The sequence below is a fragment of the Bombus impatiens genome, unplaced genomic scaffold (genome assembly GCF_000188095.3).
Source record: "Bombus impatiens unplaced genomic scaffold, BIMP_2.2 scf_0210, whole genome shotgun sequence".
In the NCBI taxonomy this organism is placed as follows: Eukaryota; Metazoa; Arthropoda; class Insecta; order Hymenoptera; family Apidae; genus Bombus; species Bombus impatiens.
The window spans coordinates 71702-97304 of NT_176629.1; the positions used below are offsets into that span (position 1 = coordinate 71702).

A 25603-nucleotide genomic window follows, 5' to 3' on the forward strand; every position below is an offset into this window, starting at 1 on the left:
TATTGGCTATTACACATGTGACGAAACGAATAGAGATTAAAAAGAAGGTTCACCCATCTACTCGAAATCATTTTACCTTTCCTTCATTAAAAACTTACGTTATACTATATACTATTATAGGGAAAGTAAAATGATTTCCAATAAATGGCTGAACCTTTCGTTTTAATCATTGTTTATTTCGTCACATATATAATTGCCAATAGCACAACCTCTGAGTCATGCTACCATACCGCCTGCGGCTCATTAGCGGCTAAGAGTAATTCGTTCGTTACCTGCATGAAATATCTATTTAGGACCCTCATTTGTCGACCTTATGGTGAAACAGTCAAATGAACTAACTCGATTTTAATAAATTAATTATTTCCACTAAGCAATCGATGTCCTAGTCACAAATTGATTACAAAAATGTCTTTTACAAAGATGTCTTTCGCTATATTAATTCGATTTATTAAGTACATAAATAGGATATAAATTTTTTCTGGAAGTATAGAAGTATTTATTCAATCGTAACATTGTCCCGTAATATGATGTGTAAAATGTATTCAAAGTATTCAAAAGTATTCAGAGTTTAATCAACATAAAATAATTATATTTATACGTGCACACAATTTTAGCAATGTTTTAAATAAATTCATGTGTTAACGCATTATTATTTCAAAAAATGACAAATTTGCATGTGAGTTCTGAAAAAGTAAGTACGATAAAAACGATTAACATTCTGTTCAAAAACATACTTTTAATTTAATTCATTAAGTATGTTAATGGATAATCTTAAAGAAGATTCGTGATATGCGAATTCAAACTGCACAAAATGTTAAATCAAGTTTTAATTTAAAAGAAAGTAAAAGCAAAAATTTAATTCAAACTAAAGGAAAAACAAACTGCTTGCGAAATAATTAAAAATACTTTGCATCGAATATTATATATTTTCAAAGACATTACATATTTCTCCTATGAATCTTTATTTCCACTTGTCTATGAAATAATCACACACATGTAAATACTTGTATCCATCATTTACAGAAAATGCTCGTTTACTTTCTTCCTATCGAAAGGATAGCGATATTCTGCTTAAAGATCCCAATTAAAAAGACAAATTCTCATAGATTTCTATTCGAGGTATTCAATAGCTCTATTCTTTGCAACCGATTGATCTATAACGGTGTGCACTACGCGATAACATTTCAATCAATAGCGATAATTATTGCTAATACCAGTGATAAGTCACGATATCGGAGAACTTTTTTCTTTGATCTGGAACTTATCGAACAACGAGTAAACTAATGATACGCAAACCATCGTGTATTTTCAAAAGGTTCTCGACGAAGGGGACGATCGCACGCGAGGACCTGCTGCGCGGAGGAACTTCAGAGCTTCCAAACGCTACACGTGATCGGGCGTGACGGAAGACAGCACAGTCCAACCGGAAGTCAGCCACAGGATCAGCCATTGGTCGACTACAGACGCTTGGTATTCATCAGTTCGGATTCGTCTTCTGGTCGTGAAGAGGACGACGCTGACAGCAGTTGCTCGAGTTCCTCGTTTTTGAACGGGCTGCCACGTGCTGGCAGCCACACGCAATCTTTGGAGGACTGCGATTGGGATTACTTTGAGAGCGGATCCTTGCCTCTGCCAGCCGGTGTACCTGTCACTATCGGCACGAGCAACGTGGGCGCAGAAACTACCACTAGCCAGGACTGGAGCTGTTGTCCTGGACGTGGTTCCACTGCTTGTCAGGTAGATCGTTTTGTAAAAATCGAATTCAGGTGGAGAGATAAGAGTTTTTCGATTACGTGTGAGATTTTTATCGAAGATTGAGTCAGAGAGGGATAAAGTATAAACTAGGAAAATATCGTGAGATGTATGGGAGGACTGTATATATAGATATACTGGTGGTCACCTACTCGTTGTTTTTATCGGGAAACTCTAATTTTACTTTATTTCATGTTTTACAGAATAAGTTTCGCTAATTTTATTTTCTAATTATCTTATAAATGTTATATCACTCTAATTATCTTATAAATGTTATATCACTCGTCTCACATATTCCTTATAAACAAGCTGCACATGTTTATACATTTATGAAGAATGTAAAAATACAAAAATGCATATGATGCATCAACATGCAAAAATATAAAATATACTAAAAATATAGTACTCGTTATAATATCTGATAGAAGAAATAAATCCTTGTTTACGTTGCATTTTGCTTAGCTTTCTTCGGTTATGCTCATAACAACATCAATCTGCATAAACATCCATAACTTGGTTACAAGATATTTATAATTAAATAAAGTTTATAATAAAATAGAAACCAAAAATATATACATGATGAGTCAGTAAAAATTACCACTTGAAATGACTCGTTATCTATGACTTTATAAGGAAATGTTGCAAATGAAATTTGTTGTATTCGAAAGGACTGATGAGAAGAATGTATTGTAATTTTTTTAATTTCTCGATCTCGAATTTTTTAAATGATATTTCATATTTTTTACTACTATGTTGTAGTCACTAGAAAGACGAATTCGATCTATAATAAGGTAACCTTCGGTTAACCTCGAATTTCACAACGAAACAAAGATTTCTGGAGATTTAACTACTTCTGTATCAGTCCTAAGATCGACTCAACTTCTCCACAAATCTTTCCAATAATAATTTTGTTTATCACGTGAAGCAAAATATGTGATTACGAATTATGCTGTATATTATAAAAAATTTAATTGCGTAACTTTCATTCCGTGTTTGTATTTTAAAATAAAGATAAATTTAAGTAGCTCGATATCATTTCATGTAATTCCCTTGCACTTTCTTGTCTATTCTTATCTCTTATCGACATCTGACAATAATCTGTAAAAGCAACCAGTGTCTATTTAAACGCAATTTTATGACTACCAGTGCTCTTCCAATTCGTAGTTTCATGATAGACGTGAGATAGGAACTCGCTATCGCATGCGGAATATACATTAAATATTCGGAAATTTTGCAAAAATAATGCCATAACGACTCATACAAAGTGTGAACAATTTTGCAATTTCAATAAAAAGAAAAAATATTTTTGGAATATATTATCGCTTAATTATTCGAACGTTTCTAATTGACAATGCATATTTTTTTTCTAATAATTTCAATTTAAGATACATACAACTTATAACCAGTAATACAATCAAAACAGTATTGATTGTTCTTATAAAGTGTCGTATGTATTACGATAGTAAGGAACTCTTACCTAGTTTTTATAGTACAAATGAAATAATCTGTAAAGAAGTATTATTCGAATATTAATGAATATAAACACTGCTGACTATAAATATTGAAACATGTATTAATATTTCATATAAATTGAGTATTATTCGTTGCTTTCATCTTTTAGTTATTTTATAATAAATTGTTACTTCATTTGGATCATACATGTTTTATCATGTAAAATAGAATTCAAAATTAATTGAAATTTTTCAATAAATGTAATCGATATTTATAGCCGATAGGTATACATATACATGTATACCTATATAAGCAATGCGTAGAAGAATGATAAATAAATAAACGAATCCAAATATATATAAAATCTTATATTTTTCATTATTCTTTTGCACAGGCCTGTGGAGGTTCTCGAAGCGCGAACGTGTTACCAGTTCCAGTACCAATCCCCGTGCCGGTGCCATATCCGGTACCAGTTCCAGCATCTCTGTGGACGAGCGACTTCGCAGCAGCTGCCTCCTCCATGATAAGCCGTAACAACGATGCTCACGCGGAACCAGGAACACTGAGGTTGAGAGGCGACCCAGCTACACCCTGGTTCGCTTGGCATCCACGATTCAACCAGCCTCTACACGGAACCAGGCTCGATCCACGACTAACTGGTGTCTTCGATCCGACAACTTGTACTTTTAGACCTGATCAAATTCTAGCACCGCCATTATATGGCTCCACCATTGAAGCTTCGTCCATTCCATCGACAGAAGAACTTCGTCAACGAGTGAGCAGCTTGCATGTCAACCAAGATGAAAACGACGACGCTGCAGTAAGCAGTACGACAAAATCTATAGAGGAAGCTGTGTTGGACGTTTGCAATGAATCGAAAACCGCAGAGCAATCTTCCACGAATGGATGTGGCAAATTAAACGAATCGAAGGCCGGAGAAGAACAAGAAAGTAACGACGAGACGAACGAGACAAAGAAAAGCGAGGAAATGGATTGTCTAGATTCCGTGAGCGTGTCCTTCGAGAGCAGAAGGGGACAAAGAATGTTCCAGCACGATGATTCTGGTAGCTCTTCTGGTCGATCTTCAGCGGATAGCAGCGATTTGGAAGAAGATTCCTCTTCTCATAGGTTCTCGAGAGTCTTCGTTGTTAACGATGATTCCCTTACAAGCGATAACGATATAGAGGATAACGAAGACGAGGATGAAGATTCAGATTCTGCTACTGAGGATGGTATCACCTTGAAGAGGGTCAAGGCTCTTCCTGATCAGGAACCCGTGGTTTTGCAGTATGTGCGGTTTTTTAGCGAAGATGCGAATTATGAAGACACGAATAATGATAATGATAAAGGAAATAATAACAAGCAAGATTTAGAGAAAGAGAAAAGGTCGATTTGCGAAAATGATAGTTCAGAAGCTAATGATAAGTTTGAGGGAGTGGACAACGTTAATGAGAAAAGAAAGTCTCGTGGAAAGAGGCACACTTTGGAAATGAGTAATGATAAACGAATATCTCTATCGTTATTACAGCGTGAGATGCCTGAAGAGATGTACATTGCGAGCGACAATGATTGTTCAGAAAATCAGATAGAGTTAAAGTCTATAAAAACCTTGGATCCTGATAGGATCGAGCCCGCTATTTTCAACAATACCACCGAAAATATTGCAGAAAAAGAAAAAATAATTACGAAGGAGAAGATGTTTGGTAAAATAGAAAAGGATAGTCCAGGAATTGACGAATCCATGTTATCAGACCAAATACCGTCTAATACCGAAAATACGGATTCAGATAATCAAACGCAGCTGTCATCGACGGACACCTGGGATTTAAATATAATTCCAGACTCATTAGAAATGTCTGGACAGGAAATGGTAAACGATACTGGTTCGTCTGTCGAGAATACCGAAGAGAACCCGAAATTTCACGCTTTGACACCGTTGATAATTCCCGGAGCCGAGAATGGTACTGATTGCAATGAAATAAGTAATAGCGATTATCGTGAAATCGATAACACTTTATCAGATATAATGACCGTGGAGAATGTAGATCACAACAATGATAATCAGAAGCATGACGCACCAGCCGATTTGAATTCGAATTTAAACACTACGAACGTTTCATCAGGGTCGGAAAGTTTTACTAGCAACGAGACGAATACAACAAGCAGCGAGGTGAGCAGCGACGAACTGCACGAGTACGAAGTCACGACCATCAACGCGTCTTCGTCTTTTGAGAACAACGAGTTCTCCTTTTCAGCGACGAACAACGAGCTGCTGTCAAGATTGAATAAAAAAAACGAGGAAAGAGCACCGTGGCAGCAGAATCTACGAAGCAACGACACCGTGAAAACAGTCAAGGACAATCATTGCGAGGAGCCTGACGTTACCGCATCGGACAGAGCGAAATGGAACGCACAACGCGAGGCAACAACCGTTGAGCAATCGTCGGATTATACGAACGACAAAGGTGTCGCAAGCTTTTGCACGGAAAGCGATTCGATGACAATTGCAACGGAGGATGATCAATCCGTTGCACATAAATCAAGAAAATCGACGGTATTGGAGTCCAAAGATGGTGTGGTGGAAGACAACGACCTGAATCACGACGATGGAATCGAGTTGAAATCAGCGGGCTCTGACGTGGGCGACATGATAACCAACAAGATCCAAGAGATGTTCAAGAGTAGCACTGACAGCGCAGGTAAAGCGGAAAGTGCGCATGACAGCGGTGGTTTGGTGAGAGGCGAGAGTCCTGCTTCCAGCCAGGTGGTAGGAGAAGTGGAAGTTCGCGGTAGAGGTGGTGAATGTAGTAGTATCGATGGTGGTGGCGCCGCTGGAATCGCGGAGGGGATAGAAGGGGGATCGACACGGTTTCGCTCAGTCGAGCGACGCCCGTCTACTCGAAAGGAGAATGGATTCCCTCCTGCCGCGTCGACGAAGGATTCAATCAGTCAACAATTTCCTCCAACGATACAAAACAACAATCTCAGCAACAATAATAGCAACAAATATAGAAGCCTTGTGATGATCACTCAGGAAGCCTCGTATCAGCCAGTGAGTGTGATCACCTCGGACACAACGACCTTGTTACAGCCGGATGAAGTGCATACGGCTAGCCAGGGTCTAGCTGGGTATTTCCAGCTGGCGCTGGAAGCAGTGTCTGAACAACCGCATCGTAAGAATGGTCAGGGTCCGAGGAAACCCTTGATGGTGAAACGGTTGGCTAGTGTAACTGCGAATCATTCGGAAGCGGAAGTGGACAGCGGATTGAGTGTCGGGAGTGCTAGTGAAAGCGACGACGTGTCGGTGAAAAACGCGACAAAAATCGGCGGTCGACAGGAAAATGAAGATACGAAGGAGCGTTTGGGTGGCGAACAGCGCGACGGAATACGGACACGTGTGTCGTCGCAGTCCTGCGATGACAATTCCGCCAGCGGTGCGGTCGTGATCCTCGAGGAAGGTCTGGCAGACGATGATTCGTGGGTAGAAGAAGTTTCGCACGATGAAGACGAACCTGGTGCTACGACAGCCACCGAAGAAAGCTCCGAGGATGAAGCGAATAACCTTGGAGATCGTGAAGAGGAACTTCGTGGTTACCATAGACAGGCTATCGACTTCACTTTGCACACGATCGTCGAAGAATCTTGCGAGGAAAGCGAAGCAGAGCCTAGCATGGCTGCAGGTAGTCCATCCAAGAAACAGAGACCTCCATCTGCTTCTGAATTGGAAAAATATTTCTTTTTTGGCCTCGGAGGAGATGGTAATAATTCGAGCATGGGTTCCCGCGAAGTTGACAGTCTTTCGGAGACTTCGTCGATCTATTCCGAAGGTTTGGAATCCCTGGGACAGGACGAAACTCCAGGGAATGGACAGAATCAAGAGAAATCAAATTCTGGAGAAGGATTTTTGAATTCTTCGAGACTCGAAAAATACTTTCTATCAGAGTTTCTGGGATTTGATCAGGATAGACGTGACTCAGATGGTTCAGTAGGCAGTGATTCAGAAGGAAGACCAAGTCCCGAAGCGCAGAGAAGAAAGAAACTGGTTCGCGCCAGAGGAACCGGTAGATCGCACAGCTCCTCTTTGGACAATTTATTGGCTCTTACTCAAAGTTCACAGAACTTGAGTTCGCAGAATTCTCTTCAAGATCTGAGTTTAAATCAGGATGCACAAGAAACCCAATCAGAAGGTTCTTCCACTGAAACTGATGGAGCGGATGATGGTCAAACTGCAGCCTTTGGAACCGATGGACAGTTTGATACCGTGAAACGAAAGAAAAAGAAGCCTAGAAATTTAGGAACGCAGAGTCCACGTGTTCCAGATGACAGAAACAAAACGCCAGAACCGAATAGAGAAATGATTTTGGTGGGAGAAGTAGTGATGGAGAACGAGGCAGAAGCAATTAATTCGGAAGATTCGGAGAGAGCAAAAACTCCTCAACCAGAGTGTATCCTGTCTTCCTCTTCCTCTCCATTGACTGCTGTTAATGCTTCGTTAACATCGGCGTCGCTGATCGATTCAAATAGAAATATACAAATGAGTTCGGGAGAGTCTCTGAGCTACAATCAAAGATCGAAACAACAATCGCGAGACTCTGGATTTGTAGGAAGCTGCGATGATCTGTTACAACACCAGAAACTACCTGACGATGGTCAATCCGGTACGGAACTCAGTCAAGAAACTGGGAAAGATCGTTCTAATAACGAGATCGGTGAGAATGCCCAAGATACGAGTCAAACCTCCATAGAAGGTGTCTCCGAAGTTGAAAAAGGAAACGCAGCTAAAGTAGATCATCACCTAAGCCATACAACACTGCCTCACTTGCCAAACGCTTCTTTATCGAGGAAGGATAGCTTCAACAATTGGTCCAGCGACGAGGAAACAAACTTAATGATGTCAAAAATGAGGCAGTTCTTCAAAACGATGGTTGCAAATTCGAACGGACAGAATCAGAACACCTCCAGCGCAAACTCAAGTGGGGCTTCACCCGCCCCAAGTCCTAGGTTACCTGGTTACTCCGCAAAAGCCAGACTATGTTCTCAAAATCGTACGAAACCGCCACAATTGGTATACTTCGAGAACGAACTGACTAGGTTGATGAAAACCGTGCCTGGAATTCGAGACGAACAAGTACGAGAGATCGTTGAATACTTGAGTTCTGAGGACACGTGGTCTGATTCGTACGACAGTTCGGATTATACCAGCTCCGATTTGGAAGGCGCAGCGGGCGGCCGTCGATCAGCACTGCAGGAACAGATCTCTCAAAGCTGCCAGCAGATTATCAGTAAATTCGATACCACGTCTGGTGACAATATGCTGGATAAGGAGAGGGAAGATAAAACCGAACCGACTGGAGTGCAGCCTCCCTGCCTAGGCAAAGATACCGCATTTGTGTATCAGAAACTGGTTCAGAGTTTCACGAAAATGGCCGGTGATAGTGCAAGCTCCGACGCCAATTCGACACCACATAGTAGTCCACCGTTAATTGCTAAGGTGATGCACCATATCGGTAGTCGATTGGTTGCTTTAATGCATGAGGTTTCTGAAGGTGGACCAGCTGTTCAACATCATTCGAGCTGGAGACGCTACACGCAACATCATCGTACACCGTCTTCAGCGTCAACTACAGAAGACGATGATTCTACATCAGATTCAACTAATGCTCCTTCGTCGACGCACTTGCAATTACCCAGATCGAAGTCTCACGATCCTCTATTGCTAATTAACAGTCATCCAGCAGCTTCAACTGGACAAGAGGGCGAAGAACGTGAAGCTAGTGATTACGAAAGATTCTCTTGGCGCGGAAGCTTCGAATCTGCGTTAATGGCGGCGGATTCTAGGACGAAATTGAGTCTCCTGGCGTGTTCCGGAGATAGTGTCGGTGCTAGTGTTAGTGCTAACGCCTTGGCCATGGCTGCTAAGCGTCGCAGTGCCGGAGATCTGTTGTTCAATCCGAAAAGTTTCTCGAGGGAACAGTTGGATAGAGTTAGAAGTTGTGGATCCATTGGTGGTGGAAGTGGAGGTGCTGCCAGTGGATGCGGAGGATCCGTGGAGGAGAGGATCTGGAGTAACAGGAGAAGGTCTTCCGTTCCTGATGCCAATACCAGAGGAGAATCTGGTAAATTTTTTATATCATTTTACAAAAAATACATCAATCAGTATTATATATTAATTAATTGAATTAATATATATGTAAGTATATTAAGACAATTAATGAATTAACATTATTATATGAAGACCACACGGGAAAAATATGATAAGTCTATTACCGATTATATTCAATTTTTTATCATATGCGACTGACCAACAATTTAAAATCATTGCGTATTCAAACCCTCAAGTTCCTTTGTTTCTTCAGAAAATTTTAATCAAAAATCTATCTAAATAAAGAATTATCAATTACAATTAAATGTAATATAGCTATGTCTGCAGTAATTTCGGATATTTATAGCTAATTTCAAATTAATAACATCACACAAAAGTTTGGAATTACTTTTTCAGTTGTATATATACTAACTAAATCTCTTGCTATTTGTGATTGTGTACCTGACTTGGATAGTAAATACGCCTATTCACTTACACCTGCTTATCTTTGGTAAATAAATAAAACTTGAAAGAAGATTATATTTTAGAAGGTTAATATATTCTATTGAGTCACTTTTGGTTTAGTACAAACGGGAGAATAACATTGTAAAGAGGATGTTTGACACAGTAAAATTTTGAATCTTGTCGAAAAAGTAAGACAAGCTTTATAAGACAGTAGTTTCGATTTCAATTTTCTATATATATAGTATATAGTATATATATATCTAATTAAATATCTTTTAATTTTAAGTAAAGATTCCTATATTCATAACCATAAATTACATACTCGATAGTGTTTTATCAAATTATTAAAGAAATTTTTTCTTCTTCGTTGAATCCACTTTTGTTCGACGAGTCAGTGGATTGCTATTACATGACCTTCAGTTACGTAAATTATTCGTTTGCCGACAAGTTCGTATAAATGAAGTATTAGTGTTCAAAAAGTGTGAAATTCAATTAAAGAAGAACATTGTACCGTTCCAGGGTTAATTGGCTCTTATTGTGTTATCAATTCACAAATCACAACTTCTACAATTTACACCTTTCATCTTTTATATACATTTTTTGTTTTCATTCAAACACTTTCCAATTAAAAATCTTAACCATATTAAAATCCAAAATAATACATCAACAGAGACATCCACAGGTGACGAGGACACCGAAGATGAACTAGAATATACGGGTGAATCTCGGGCAACGACTCTTCCACGCGGAATGCAATCCGCCATAACAGCGGCAACCAATTCTCTACCGCGTTTACCAGCTTCCACAGCACCAGCCGGGTTAACGACGACGTCAACTACGTCTTCGTCGACGATGCACAAAGCTCATAGCGTCTATCATTTCCTACCGCAGCATTCTGGTGTAAAATCTGCCAGATATCGTCCACCAGGATTTGCTAGAAACAGCAACGTTTCTGGCGCTATCGGCGGACCAAAACGTGCGGTTAGTGCTCCAGGACTTCAAGTTTCGGGCTCTCAGTCTTCCGCTGGAAAACGAGACAATTCGAGATCGAGGAGGCAACAGGCTATGTCTCTCACACCTGGTAAGTCACTGTTTTATGTGTCTTCACGATTTACGATTAAAATAGAGATGACAATTATTGTACATTAACAAATTATTAACTAATTAAACGATTTTATGTATTGGATCACATTTGCAAAATCTATATTTTTCATACAAATTCTTTTGTATTTCTCATTAAAAGAAGGATTTATTTCATTTTTACGACCTCAAAATTATTTCATTCTTTTCGTCCGAACTATTTTGTAGTGTTCGAAACAGACGAAAATCCGTTGGTGTCAGATTTGTCATAAAACACTTTTGACTGTACATACCTAATTTCATCTAACCATTAAAAGACTAACGAAAATATGTCATTCTCACTTTCTATAAGTTCTACAAACGCGATTTATTATCAAATTATATAGCAATGTTATACTTATTATAACATTGAGCTTATACGAACCAAGAGGCAGACAAGATTTATGCAACAATCAAATATTTATTTTCAGAAAATACGATCTTAAATTTTAGTGAATTGCGTTTCCTTTGTAAAGATAAAAAAACAAGTGTTTCTATTGTTAATAATTGATAAAGAAAAAATTCGTTTTGCGAAAAAAGAAACTTAACCCTGAAATAGTCGAAACATAACAACAAAATCATTAATTGAAATACATATTAGATAAGAATTGTTAAATTTAATATTGTTATTTTTACTAGAAACCGAATAGTTTGATAGAAGACTGAACGGTGGAAAACTGAAAAAGTAAATGAACCAATGAATACACGGGTACAAACTAAAAAGGTTTAGGATAATGAATATGCGATCGTTTAAGTAATTAGTAGGAGCCGTAAGCAGAAGAAACGCTATAAAAATCTGTGTACGAAATCGATGTTGGTATATGTACATTATAGTGGGAAAGCAATTGTATCGAACTGAAACGATTTCGTTGAAACTAGACTGCCTGTTAAAGTGAAAATTCATTTACACGGTACTCGCGAACGAAAGATAAGCTGATAAGTATACTCTAACCAGAATGATTTTTATCAGAGTATTTTTTGGCTCCATAATATCTTGCTAAGAGAAAAGCAAAATGTATCGTGTAATAGCATTTTTCTTATGGTTTATAGCCGAAAATTTATTCGGATGTATTAGGGATTTTTTTCAATTCCAATGTTTTACAAATTCGAAACACATTTTACTTGTAAATTTTTATGAAGTTTTATCGCTAGTTGTTAATTGTTGAAAGTTGTTAACGAGAGTTGAAAATTAAATACAGCGTACCCTTTGTTGAGATTTAATTGAGATAATTTTTAAATCAGATAACGTAATATGTTAATATGTCATAAGTTAATAATATATTCATAAGAATTTATATGAAATTGGATTTCATACACAATTCTATAAACAATTTTTATGTATTTATACGAAATTTAATGGTGTAAAAATGCATAAAAATCATAGGTATAATATGTAAAAATAAATAAAATATCCAAAATAGATTATTCCTTATAATTTCTGTTTCGATCTTTTTCTTTTTTGTTCTTTATTTCTTTTTATGCAAATATACATTTCTATGAATAAAGTAACAATACTTTTCTAACGCGTGTGCTTCCAAAGTTTATCCAAAGAACAGTTACATATAGCGTGGTTTTCTGTTTACCATATACATTTGACACATATTATGTATGTATACCTGTTGATTTTGTTTCAATTACTCAACTACACGCGATTTCGCTGAATAATCAACACTCTCTTATTTGTTTCCTCGTTTGATCAACGCGATTACTTGTGAAATTTAAACCAGAGTGAAATTACGAAAGTTGTTGGTTCCAAGAAATTTTCCATCATGTATATGTACAAAATTGTTTCTTGCAATTTACTCTTTTGTAAAATGTAACAATAGAAACGATTTCTACGTTTCATTTCTCGTTTCATTTAAAAATATGTAAAATCAACTCGATAGCAACAATTTAGAAAAATTTTCCACCCGAATATTCATAAAATTATTCTTTGCAGTTTATTTCTTCACAGAATTAAAAACTTTAACAATTTCTAGAATTTTCATTAATTAATTAATTTATTTCATTATTTCATTAATTTATTTTCCGTTAATTTAAAAATATGTAGAATTATAATTTTTACTGCAAAAAATAATACTGATTACTGGCATTATTATCGATCTTAGCAGAAAAAATTCGTGGTATCAAAAATCGACGATAGAAGATCTGATGTGAAAGTTATTTTCATGAAATTTATCAGTGACGCTCGGTTTCAAAGATCATAAATATACATAGATGCAAGTAGAACGCGATTTGTAAATGAACATTTTAAAGTATTTACTGGAGTGTAACAGGTGTAACCGTTTTATTACGAGGTTTCCCTTCTTTTTCATTCTTTAACATTCTGCTTCTCGTTCTAGCCAAGGTAGAATAATCGATAATCTGGTGCAACGTTGTGTCCCGCGTATGCGTACTGTCGGATTTCTCTGGTCTGTCACTTTTTTCTTTCGTACGTGCGATTATACGTCGCTTAGACGGTAATATGCTAAAATCCATTTTTCATGCCACTTTCTAGTCAACGTCGTTCCATTTAGCGTTATTAGCATATTCTATTGTCAGGTTTAACCGTTTAAGAGTTCAGAAAATTTTAAGAATGTGTGGTGAAATAAAAGCACTTATTTTCGTTTTACTATTACTAGTTTAATATTTAATGTTCATTATGGAGTAACATAAAAGGTTACTGTTTGAAAAAAATTCAATTTTGGTATTTATGACAAAATATTAAAAATTTAATTAGTGTCACACAAGTGAGTTTTATGTATCATTTTAAATATTAAATGTTTCTCTTGGACAGAGATAGATTCCTATTCCAGCACTTCAAAGTGTATCTGTCGTTAATAGTTTTTAATTGAACGTAGTGTATTTAGAATCGAAAAGTGTATTTTATTTAAATTATATTAAGTTTATTTGCTTTTTGGTTATAAATTATACGGAGAATTTTCAAACTTTTACTTTTGTTCGAGATTATCGTCTCGCTTAAGATTAAAAGTGCCACTAACGCTTCCAATTTTTTTTATTTTATACTACTGTTTTGCCAATGTTTTGTATTTTATTCTATCGTTGTAATATATTCTGTTGGTTATAAGAATCTTTGAGCATGTCATATGTTCTAGCACTGAATATTATGTATACTTAAATTATTGAATTTCTTCAATTCCAAATTTTAGAGATAACAATGAGATAACAATTTTGGAAAAAACAGAAATTCTTGTAATTGTAATTGTAAATTAATTTCAGCGTAATGGCGTAGAACTTCATTTTTACAAACAAAAATATATAACATTCAACAAGATTTATTGGACACATTATGTTGATGACATTAGATATCAAATAATTCATTTCTCTATACAAAAGATATTTTAAATGCAATTCAATAACAAGGCACACATATGTTCATATATCTTAAATTTTATTTCTATTAGCTACAGTTACTCATAAAAATTCTATACTCTGTAAAAGGCGAAAAAGCCATTTTTATGAAATCAAAATATTTCCAAATTTTATTGTGTAGTTAGTACGTTCTATGCTAAAAGCTGCCTCATTATTGCTATGTACGTTACGTTCGACAAAAGAAAAATTATTACATTGAAGAAATTATTTTGAGATGAATATATATATTATTAAGTCCTTTTATATATTATCGAGTTTAATAAAAATATCTAGTGTTTTCGCAGAAAATATAAGACTTTTCAGTATACACTTTGTGATTTATCTAATCACATTATACATGTCCAAGTGCCTCGATACTTTGTTTCCATTTCGTATTATATTTACAAATGTAAATCCTTTTATTTTTTAGCTAGATCTATAAAACAAAACATCACAGTAACATCACGATATAAAAGCGTGCTTCTAATAACACGCCTGTGACCGTCATACTATCATATGTTACGATTGATGTTTCGCTGCACACGTATTTGCATTCTGGTCGCGCGATAACGGAAAACCGAACTATGATACAAGTTCTGACATTAACGGGAAGGGAGAACGTAGAACGGATAAAATCACTGCTGCAAGCTGCGTTTCCGTCGTTTTCAATTCAGCCTGGATCACGCAAATCGGTGGTTCGTGGGACCATTCCACGATCAAACTCGGCTGGTCTAGATTCGTGTCACGTACAAAATCTCTATCGAAATCGTGTGACGGGAATATGCTACTCGTATCAATATCTTACTATCCATAAGTATTTAGGCACTTTGATAGATTTCTGATAATAGTAGGATGAATTTTAAAGGCTCTCATACCTTCAGTATGTTATCGTTTCGTAATAGTTTATAACTACTGCTGACAATAATGTTTTTACTGTTATATAATATTGAATATTTTTTTTTTTTTTTTTTTAGAAAGGAGTTTATTGGGCCAGAAAATACAGAGTTTAAGTGCATTATTCAAAATAAACATGAATTTTTGTATGTTAGGCAAAGGTACCGATACGCGGCGGTACAACGTAGCCACGCTGTATTATGTGTCGGCGCTTTACATTTTTTTGTTGTATGGTGTGGTTTTTGGGTTTAAGCCTCTGGGGAGCGGAGCTTTTTTTTTTATTTTTTTTCTGTCCTGAAAAACCATATAATATTGAATATGACGGTATTTGTGTGATTTCTTTTGATGATAACTTTTAAGAACGATTAAGAATCATGTATATCTACTTACTTACTATCTTTTTATGAAGTTAATAAATTATAAGTTGGATATAATGATAATGGAACTTATCTCATCCGTTCAATTTGATGAATGATCACGAAAGTTTTGATGATTTGTGAAATTTGTTTAAAAAAATGATCAATTTCTTCGCAATGAAATTACTATTTACAATTAATTTTTAATTAAATTGTGTTTATTTACTGTTTGGAATAATTTCGATGATCTTTGCGTCATTAGAAGAAGAGTCCCTTTCTTATAACTCGTAATTCAGCAAGTTGAACAATCTGAAGATAAAGAGCTTTCCAAAAAACAAGATAGAGTTCCACAACCTTCGACAAGTTACGAATGCCAATTTTGTTATTGCAGATTAGATATTAAAAATCAATTTTGTCACCTCATAATATCCCAATTTTATTTTGGTGAATTTTATCGAATAAAATCTTCTTCCCATAAACTTAGGAAGAAAGATAAAATTATCCTGATATTTATCTTTTATTTCAACACTTGACTTTCAACATTTTGAGAAAAAAATTGTAATGAGGAATTACATACATCAATAACGATAAAGTTCATTTTATCCTTAACTTTAAGAGATTTTTAATAGAGGAATAGGATTTGATCAAAATGAACTCAAAGTGCGTAACAGAGTTAAAGATATTTAGAAAATAATTCTAGCAGTGATATGAAAAGAAACGGCAGACATTCTTCATTCTATAGGCTGATGAAATTATTTTCACTGCCACTCCCCATTGCATTCGTGGCTCGCGCGGATCAATAACCGAGACGACCACTCTAATTTGTAACTGCTTAATTAATTAGAGCGTGGTCTTAAAAATGAAATCTTTGTAATGGATATGTTTCTTGTGGTTATTATATCTATTTTTCTGTAGCTGTTAATCCTCACTTAGTGATAGTTAATAGTTAAATAACTGGCAGTAGTGAATCTCTGAAATAATTTTTTAAATTACATGTACGTGTATATAATTAACATATTAATTTCTGATATTAAATATATACATATATTTTTTTTTATGGATCGAATTTCATCCAAGACAGCATTCGTGCGACTTTAATTTTTCTGTTATCGATACATATATGAAATATATAAAAGTATAACAATCTTTACCACGATTAAAAGGCATGCACGGATGAAAACTAATAAAACAGCTGTTTCAAGCGTTTTTTTACCATGTGAAAGTATTCTTTATGTATACTTTAAAGACGTGCTAAATGTGAATTGTAAACTATGGGGAATATCTAACTAAAATGCAATAAAATAAACAATTAAAACTTTTTTAAATTGCCTAAGAAGAAATATGATAATATTAAAATAAGATAAAAACACACATAAATATAAAATAGATATGGAGGTATATTTATAGAGTTTTATCTAGTATGAAAGTAAATAGACTTAAATATAAGAGGAAAGATATACACTTAATCCTCTTACGACACTGTACTGGCGTGAAAACACGATTTCGATATAATACGGTGTAAAAATTAAGACCGCCCTCTTATAATCCGATATTCTTATAAAGCGGTTTCCATGTAGCACGAATTAATAAAATTTAACCTAAGCTTGGGAAACCTTCTTATAACACGATATTCTTGTAACCCGATTTCTTGTAACCATATCTTAGAATGTGCACTCTGTTACATATAGAGGGGAAAAATTAATTAAATTAAAAAAAATTAATTAGATGTTCTTTTCTAGAAACCAAGCAAGCAAAAATAAAGTAGAAAACTGAAAACTAATGTACGTTTGTTTTTAGTTAGGATAAACATGAAATAATGATTTAAACTGTCTCATTGTTATCAGCAATTCAGCTCCATCTGGACTACTTTTGAGGTGAATTAATCCCTTAACCTACAACTGCGGGCATAGCCCGTAATACGATGATCGGGCCAAATATAATATACAGGGTGGTTGGTAACTGGTGGTACAAGCGGAAAGGGGGTGATTCTACGCGAAAAAAAGTCGAAAATATAAAATAGAAATTTTTCGTTTTCGAGAAAATCGACTTTGAATTTTCGCTCGGTACGCGTGCACTTTATCGCGTCTCGTTATAACGGATCTCACTGTAGATCGTTGTCTCGATTGACGTTATTTTTTTAATTTTTTTAATTCTTAAATTTTTATTCTATATTTTCGACTTCTGTTTTCGCGTAGAATCACCCCATTTCCGCTTGTACCACCAGTTACCAACCACCCTTATAATAGCTTGTTTACGTTTTCGGCGCAAAATTCTCGAACGTAAATCGTAGGTTAAGGGGTTAAACATGTAGGTTTGTTTGATAAAGAAACGAGTGGATGAATTCGTAATAGTCCGGTGTATCAAAATCAGTATAATTACAAGAGGTAGTGTATGCCGGTTGTAATCGTCGCTCGCTCAATGCTCTATGCCGATCGAAGAAAAGATAAGGATGCTCTGTCTTAGGGAGCACGTTCATACATTTATATCGACAGAGGTTGCCACAAAAAGTTAACCTTCTTATGTAACTCTGGCTGAAGATTACAAGAAACGGCAATAACAATCTGTCCATAGTTCATTTCACACAGACCTTGTAAACCAAAACAATCATTAGTATTCAAAGGTACAATAATATGGGTCTCTCCCAGATTCCAATTCTCCGTTTCCACTTGAACCTTTTTACGCTCATGTGCCGCTATACTTCTTTTACGAATTTATCTTAATCGACATGGGAAATCATGTTATGCAACACAGGAAATACTTTTAAAAGAACTGGTACACGCGAGTAGGGACGTTGCGAAATCTAAGCTATAAGTTAAAAAGAGTAGACAAACATGCATGAATTACAGTAACTGTAACAATCAGCAAACGAAAGCACGAATTCCTTTTTACAAGAGCGACTAGTCAAGGAAAAGTGGAAATTAATTTTGTGCAATTACTTAGAGTATGAGAACGATTGCCAGACATTCCATTTTCTGAAGCAAATCATTTCCCGTGAAGACAGTAACCTTTCTCGACCGTTTCTTCTTCCAACAATACTCGTTCTTCTGTGCTTTGCAAGAAAGTAACAGAATTATTTCACCTACGCTGTTCCACTTACGGAATCAATTCGTTCTTCAATCGTTAATAATACTTGTATTTCACTACAAAAATAACACGATAATACCCTGATATCTTATATCTTGTATCTTATATCTCACGACTAGTTACTCAATATCGATTTATTGTATCTAGTTTTTATCGTAGAAGATTTTGACATGTGCTTTGAAAAAGGGGATCACCTTTTCATAGAAAACTGCTTCGAGTAGTAACAATTGCCTTGCAAAACAAGTATTTTTAATGTTGATTGTAACAAAATTAAACTCGTTCATTTGATTTTCAATCATGTTACACATCAGTTTATACCAACTTAGCAAAAATCAGTTAGCTTCCTTGTATCACTTAAATAATAAATCACTTATATAACAAATCTTTTTCCTCAATGTTGCTTCTCAATAATTATCGTAATTAGTTGTTTACATCAATTATTATACTAGATTGTTAGGGACTCGGCAGAAATTATAGGCTGCATGTAAGAGATACAAAAATCACTTTACCAATACACTCGGTTAATCCCCGACTATAAATCATTTACGTACAGATGTGTTTACCTTGTCGGAAATAATTAATCCTACTGTAAAATACAAGGATCTTGTAATCTCGTCTATGATGCAGACTCTCCTGTCATCCTTTGTCTATTGTTCTATGCTTTTGTATGTGGAATATCTGTGAAAAAACATATATCTTCGGACAGAGTCATTGCGAGAAATATTTTCTTACATGAGTTTTGTAATTTTTAAGAAGAAATAGCTTGTCAAAAAAAAGATCGTGGTTGTAGCGTTTGATTAAAATTTTGTACGGTATCTCTTCAATATTATTCAATATTGAATATTATTATTCAACATGCTCAAAACGTTTTTATGTATTGTTTGAGATATGAATATCTATGTTTAACACTTATGATTGTAATTTTTAAGAAGAGTTTTGTAATTTTTAAGAAGAATTAGCTTGTTAAAAAAAAAGATCGTGGTTGTAGCGTTTGATTAAAATTTTGTACGGTATCTCTTCAATATTATTCAATATCGAATATTATTATTCAACATGTTCAAAACATTTTTATGTATTGTTTGAGATATGAATATCTATGTTTAACACTTATGATTGTAATTTTTAAGAAGAGTTTTGTAATTTTTAAGAAGAATTAGCTTGTTAAAAAAAAGATCGTGGTTGTAGCGTTTGATTAAAATTTTGTACGGTATCTCTTCAATATTATTCAATATTGAGTATTATTATTCAACATGCTCAAAACATTTTTATGTATTGTTTGAGATATGAATATCTATGTTTAACACTTATGATTGTAATTTTTAAGAAGAGTTTTGTAATTTTTAAGAAGAATTAGCTTGTTAAAAAAAAAGATCGTGGTTGTAGCGTTTGATTAAAATTTTGTACGGTATCTCTTCAATATTATTCAATATCGAATATTATTATTCAACATGTTCAAAACATTTTTATGTATTGTTTGAGATATGAATATCTATGTTTAACACTTATGATAAGAAAGGATAGATAGATTATACCTTAGCATTTATACCTGAAGAAATAGATGGATTTCATAGTTCTCAGAATGTATTCATTCTTCGATCGAATATACGTAAACTCTAGTACAGAACAATCCTGCACAGCTTATATAAGCTGTTTGTTATCCATTCTGAAGCTACGTAAACAGTAAGATCGCGTGCTCTACCTCGGAATGATACTCATTATACTTTTTTCCACAAAAGAAGTTCGTCAACCTTCTGAAGTTTCTGCCTTTACCCTACTTACCTTAGGTTTGCCTTGTTACGAGTTTATACCATTATCTATCCACTTACGTTTACGTTGGTTATTTACATCGTAATCATTCATTTCTATTATCTGGATATCTATGGATATGTATTATTCATGTATAACTCTTTCTAGCCGAGCCTCTTCTGCAACTCACCGATCTTCTGAATGAAGTTTCAATATACGATTCGCTGTTCGATATCAATTATTATAATATCATGAAAATGGATCAAAGATATTAGCTAAGCACGCTATTATGTATATTTTCATAACTGTTTTCTCTTTTTTTAAACCGACAATTTAACGCTCTTAACTGACTCTTAACCCTGCTGTTCTTTTCTAATGTATAGGGCATTTCTATCATCTCAGATTTCTTAATATCTTAGCTAGTTTAAATACAAAAAATTGTGCCAGGAAAATGCTGGATGGTTCAGAACGATAAATATCATGATTCGTGATTTTTCCTTTCCAGGTCATACCTTCTCTATTTTTCAAGGACATCGATATTGACATTTTTTTACATAGAAGTACATATTTCTGTATACAATAGTCAATGCGCTTTTCTATCCTCTACAAGAAGGTAATACGGTACTTGTGTCCAAAAACAAGTAGTGTATAAAACATCTTAACTATTTTGTTTGACTTACCCGTGATAGACGAGGAGAACAAACACAGGAATATTATTTTGCGTTCTTTCTTCTTTTTCGCAAGTAAGTCTAATAAGCGACACTTTTCAATCAGGACTATGTTTACGCCACGAATGTATACAATGTATACATAAACTGAATGTACATGTAACTGAAATTACATATATACTTTACGTCTTTCGTTGTTTTTCATTTTTTCTTATGAAATTTCCTTGTGTCTCACTTTTAGTATCGTATAGTGTCGTTATATTGAATTCGAGGATAACGTTTCTTATGTGACGAAGAAATTCAATGGTAAATAAATAAATAAATAAATATATATATATATGAAATAAATATAATATATTATATATTTATTTATTTATTTATTTACGAATTCAGTATAACAACACTATACCATACTAAAAATGAGATACAAGGAAATTTCTTTAGAAAAAATATATGTTTATTTACTTACTAATATGTTTAGGATAAGTCAAATTGTAATATATTTGTTTAACGAATACTTGTTTCGTTAAATACCTAATATTACATATATTAAAATTTACGCATATAAAACCTATTGACTAATGCTATTGTCACATTCAGTATATAAAGACTAACTTATATTTAATGCCGAAAACATAGTACATGTATATTGTCCAATTACGTAAATTACAATATAAATTAAGAAATGTAGTATTTAAATACAAATTAGATACTTTTGAGACTGTACGATAAAAGTACAAAATTTATTTCAAAGCCAAGAATTTACTATGCAATTTTAGACAATAAGAATTACTAGAGAACCATAGTATTTTAATATTAAGTAAATCTCCTCAGTTTAGTTATATTAAATAAATTAATTAAATTAATAATCTAAATAAATTAAAGTATAAATATGGCCATAAAGACTGCGACATAACTCTCGACTATACTTGCAGAACTAAATAATAATTTATCCATAACCATATTTCTCTAGCAGGAAGTAGTATTCCCTATTAAAGAATGAAACTTGTTTTACAGATGATTCAAAATTGAAATCGGTTTTGAATTAAGTTAAATTCAAGTTGAATATCGAATCTGTGTTTCGCGCACAATCGTGTAACACCTGAAAATTCATTTTATTTAAGCGAGCGGTTGTGGTCAAAGTCACACAATTAGTTGATGTTTGCTTTCATCATAACAAACTGATGCTCGTATATCGATTTTCTGTCTGTACTAACTTAGTTTGAAGCGAACATATCTAACAAAATACGTTCTAATTCTGTTTTCATTTGTCCCTGTCTTCTTTGTTCCCTTTTTATTGATAATACAATATAATTTTTTTTATTCTATTGTATAAGATTCAATCGCATAATATGTATTTATAAAAACAGTAATATTTAATTAATTTACTTTTACATATTTTCCAATACTCTTAAACCAAAGAATATTAATAAAGATAAAATATTTATTTAATCTTCGATATAACTTTATATAAAAAGATTTAACAAATATATTTGTCAAAATATTATTTTTTAAGATATTGATAAAAAGGTTTGAATAAAACGAATACAATAATATTTATGTATTTAATAATTAAAAGGCCAAATCCCTCCAAACATTATACACTTTTATCAACATAAATCGGCTATTATTTAGTAATTGTCAATTGTAAATGCGAGATATACATATGAGACATATATATTTATATGTTTAGTTTTTCTATAAATTCAAATACAACTTCAGAATATTTATTGAACATTGTTGTAAATAAATATTTTCGAGCATAAGTGTACATTATTCTTCAAAAAGATAATTATTTTTTTCTAGCATTGATTAATTCGCTTCACGCGGCGTTATTTTATCATAGAAAAAGCACAAGTAATTATTCTAAAAATTTAAGTCCTACAACTCGACGCTGTGCATTCATATAAAATTTAATGAAGCACGTAATGAACAATATTAAACATTCATAATTCTATGGTTAAAATATTGAGGTATAAAAACAAAGAATTTTTTTCGACTTGAATACATTAAACAATGTAGTTATCAGAATAATGAAACATCCTTATCCTAATCTTACTTTAGATTTTTAATTCGTTATTTTTTTTTTCCTTTCATTTTTATAGAAGTAAAAGATGAATTCGATTTCAGTGAATCGTCCAAAAAATGAATATGATCAGCAAAAATCATTACAAGTACTCTTGTAAAAATATCCTAAGTTTCAGTGGTTAAAGTTAAACTAATAAGTATAAGTGAATTATGAAACGTGATCAGCTTCGATTAATCTGTTGCTAATAGGCCAATCGATAATTTTTTCGTCTGGTATAATATGTTCAAAGGTAACATTAACATGGCTATCGTGATTTTCTTGTCAACTTTTCCGGAGTTTCCAACATCACCTTCAGCATTTTATAAATAAACTTATAATCTTTTCACAACGAACTTTTTAACAGAATAATCGAAGCTGATTACACTTCATGGATCAGCTGATATTCTACAAATAAAAACAAGACGCAAACTATGATACGTGTTACAATATTTATGTATGGAAAATTTGTTTAGAAGTTTTGGTGATATTTCACTCAACTAACCGGGTACATAATGTAGAATCCAAAATGTACAGAATTACAGAACATCATTTTCATTTACATAACAAATAATCTTGTATAATTAAAAAACACTATTCTCTCTCTCTCTCTCTCTCTCTCTCTCTCTCACTGTCTCTTTCTCCTTCTCTCCCGAATCTTAATTCCAAGTTAACTCTTTATTATTTCCATTCAAATTTTATTGAAAAATAAATTCATTCTGAATTCCTTTTTCAATTGTTCTCTAACTTATTTGTATACAAATACACATACGTTTGATATACTTCTGCTATATTCATAAAATATTTCTACAAGCGTTCAAATTATTTTTCCATGAACCAGCGTAAACATTTTAACTTAAGCTATTCTATTCTTCGCATCAATCACTTAATTTTCTTTACACTCTCCCAAGGATTTATCATTAACAAGAAAAGTTCATTCACTTTAAAGATCCGACAAGTTCGTTCACCTTCTCGTTATCTAATCTTTAATTGATACATCTTTATTTAGATACCTCTCATGTATAAATGTTTCATTTCTTTGTTTCGTTTCGGAAAGCACTTTCAAAAGGAACGCTTTCTGGTGCCTCTAGAAGTGCGTCTTCATCGCTGTAATTACCATTATTCGCCGAAAACGGTAATGATTAAAATGTTGTCGTATTATCCGCGTCGTACAATAGTTTAACCAGAAAAGAACAATGAATATCTTTGTACGTTCCCTGCGCAGTTAATATGATCAAGTTCGCCGCGAAGCAATTAAATACAACGGTTAAGTAGAAATTAAGTTTCTGTAACATCACTTCCCGGTACCAAGCGCGATCGTTCTTCTGCTCTACTAATTTGTCGGCACCATGGCGGCGAACAATGCAATTTCACTTACACGTTAAACACAACAATAAGAACCGGAGGACGTTTTAGCTCGTACAACTCTTTCCTTATCTTTCTTTGTAGAACACACTAAATGGATTAAACACATGCGCATGTATATACGATCTACACTGTCGGCAGGAAGTTTGGAAATAATATGGTTCTTGAAGGTGGGTTGTGTAAAACAGATCAGCCAAGCAATTATTTTTATTTTCACGTTTTTTTATTAAGGCGATCTTAAGTATATTGGACATACATTGTACATTCTTCGTTACAAAGCAAAGTATGAATTTTACAGATACACTTAAATACTAGATAAAGTTTATCTTAAGTGGTACGTGGTAAATACAATAAATGAAAATAATAAGTTTACGATTGATGAAAATGATAAATGATGAAATGTTTAAATACTCTTTCGTGAGTCATTACAACCGAAAGGCCTTCAAATTTATCACTGCAAGAGTGATTGTATGATAGACTATTCCATAGATAGAAGAAAAGATATTTGCACTACATAACGCGTTTATGTGAAATTAACGCAAAGAGCTTCGAATACATGATCGTCTGATTATTTTAAAAGGTTCACCCGAAGTAGGAGATTCTAAGAATCTATAATATCAAGGAAAAGTATATACTTAGAAGTTTTATTCTAAAATAACCAAATAAATTATTAATTCGTAAAACTAATATCTCTATTAGTTTATGCTTTATTATCAAGTGAAAAATAAATAAATAATGAAAAATAAATAGTCAAATAAATTATTAATTCGTAAAACTAATATCTCTATTAGTTTATGCTTTATTATCAAGTGAAAAATAAATAGTCAAATAAATTATTAATTCGTAAAACTAATATCTCTATTAGTTTATGCTTTATTATCAAGTGAAAAATAAATAATCAAGTAAATTATTAATTCGTATAACTAATATCTCTATTAGCTTACGTTTTATTATCAAGTGAAGAATAAACAAATAGTGAAAAGTAAATAACCAAATAAATTATTAATTCGTAAAACTAATATCTCTATTAGTTTATGCTTTATTATCAAGTGAAAAATAAATAGTCAAATAAATTATTAATTCGTAAAACTAATATCTCTATTAGTTTATGCTTTATTATCAAGTGAAAAATAAATAGTCAAATAAATTATTAATTCGTAAAACTAATATCTCTCAAATAAATTATTAATTCGTAAAACTAATA

General features: G+C 33.5%; 1 protein-coding gene across 1 annotated transcript in view; it reads left to right on the forward strand.

Annotated features, from left to right (window-relative positions):
- Positions 1-25603, forward strand: part of LOC100750145 — an 80034-nt gene that overhangs the window by 28588 nt on the left and 25843 nt on the right. The window contains 3 exon segments of the mRNA XM_024366314.2: positions 1316-1737; positions 3599-9320; positions 10422-10832. Coding sequence (XP_024222082.1) covers positions 1316-1737; positions 3599-9320; positions 10422-10832 — 6555 coding nt within the window.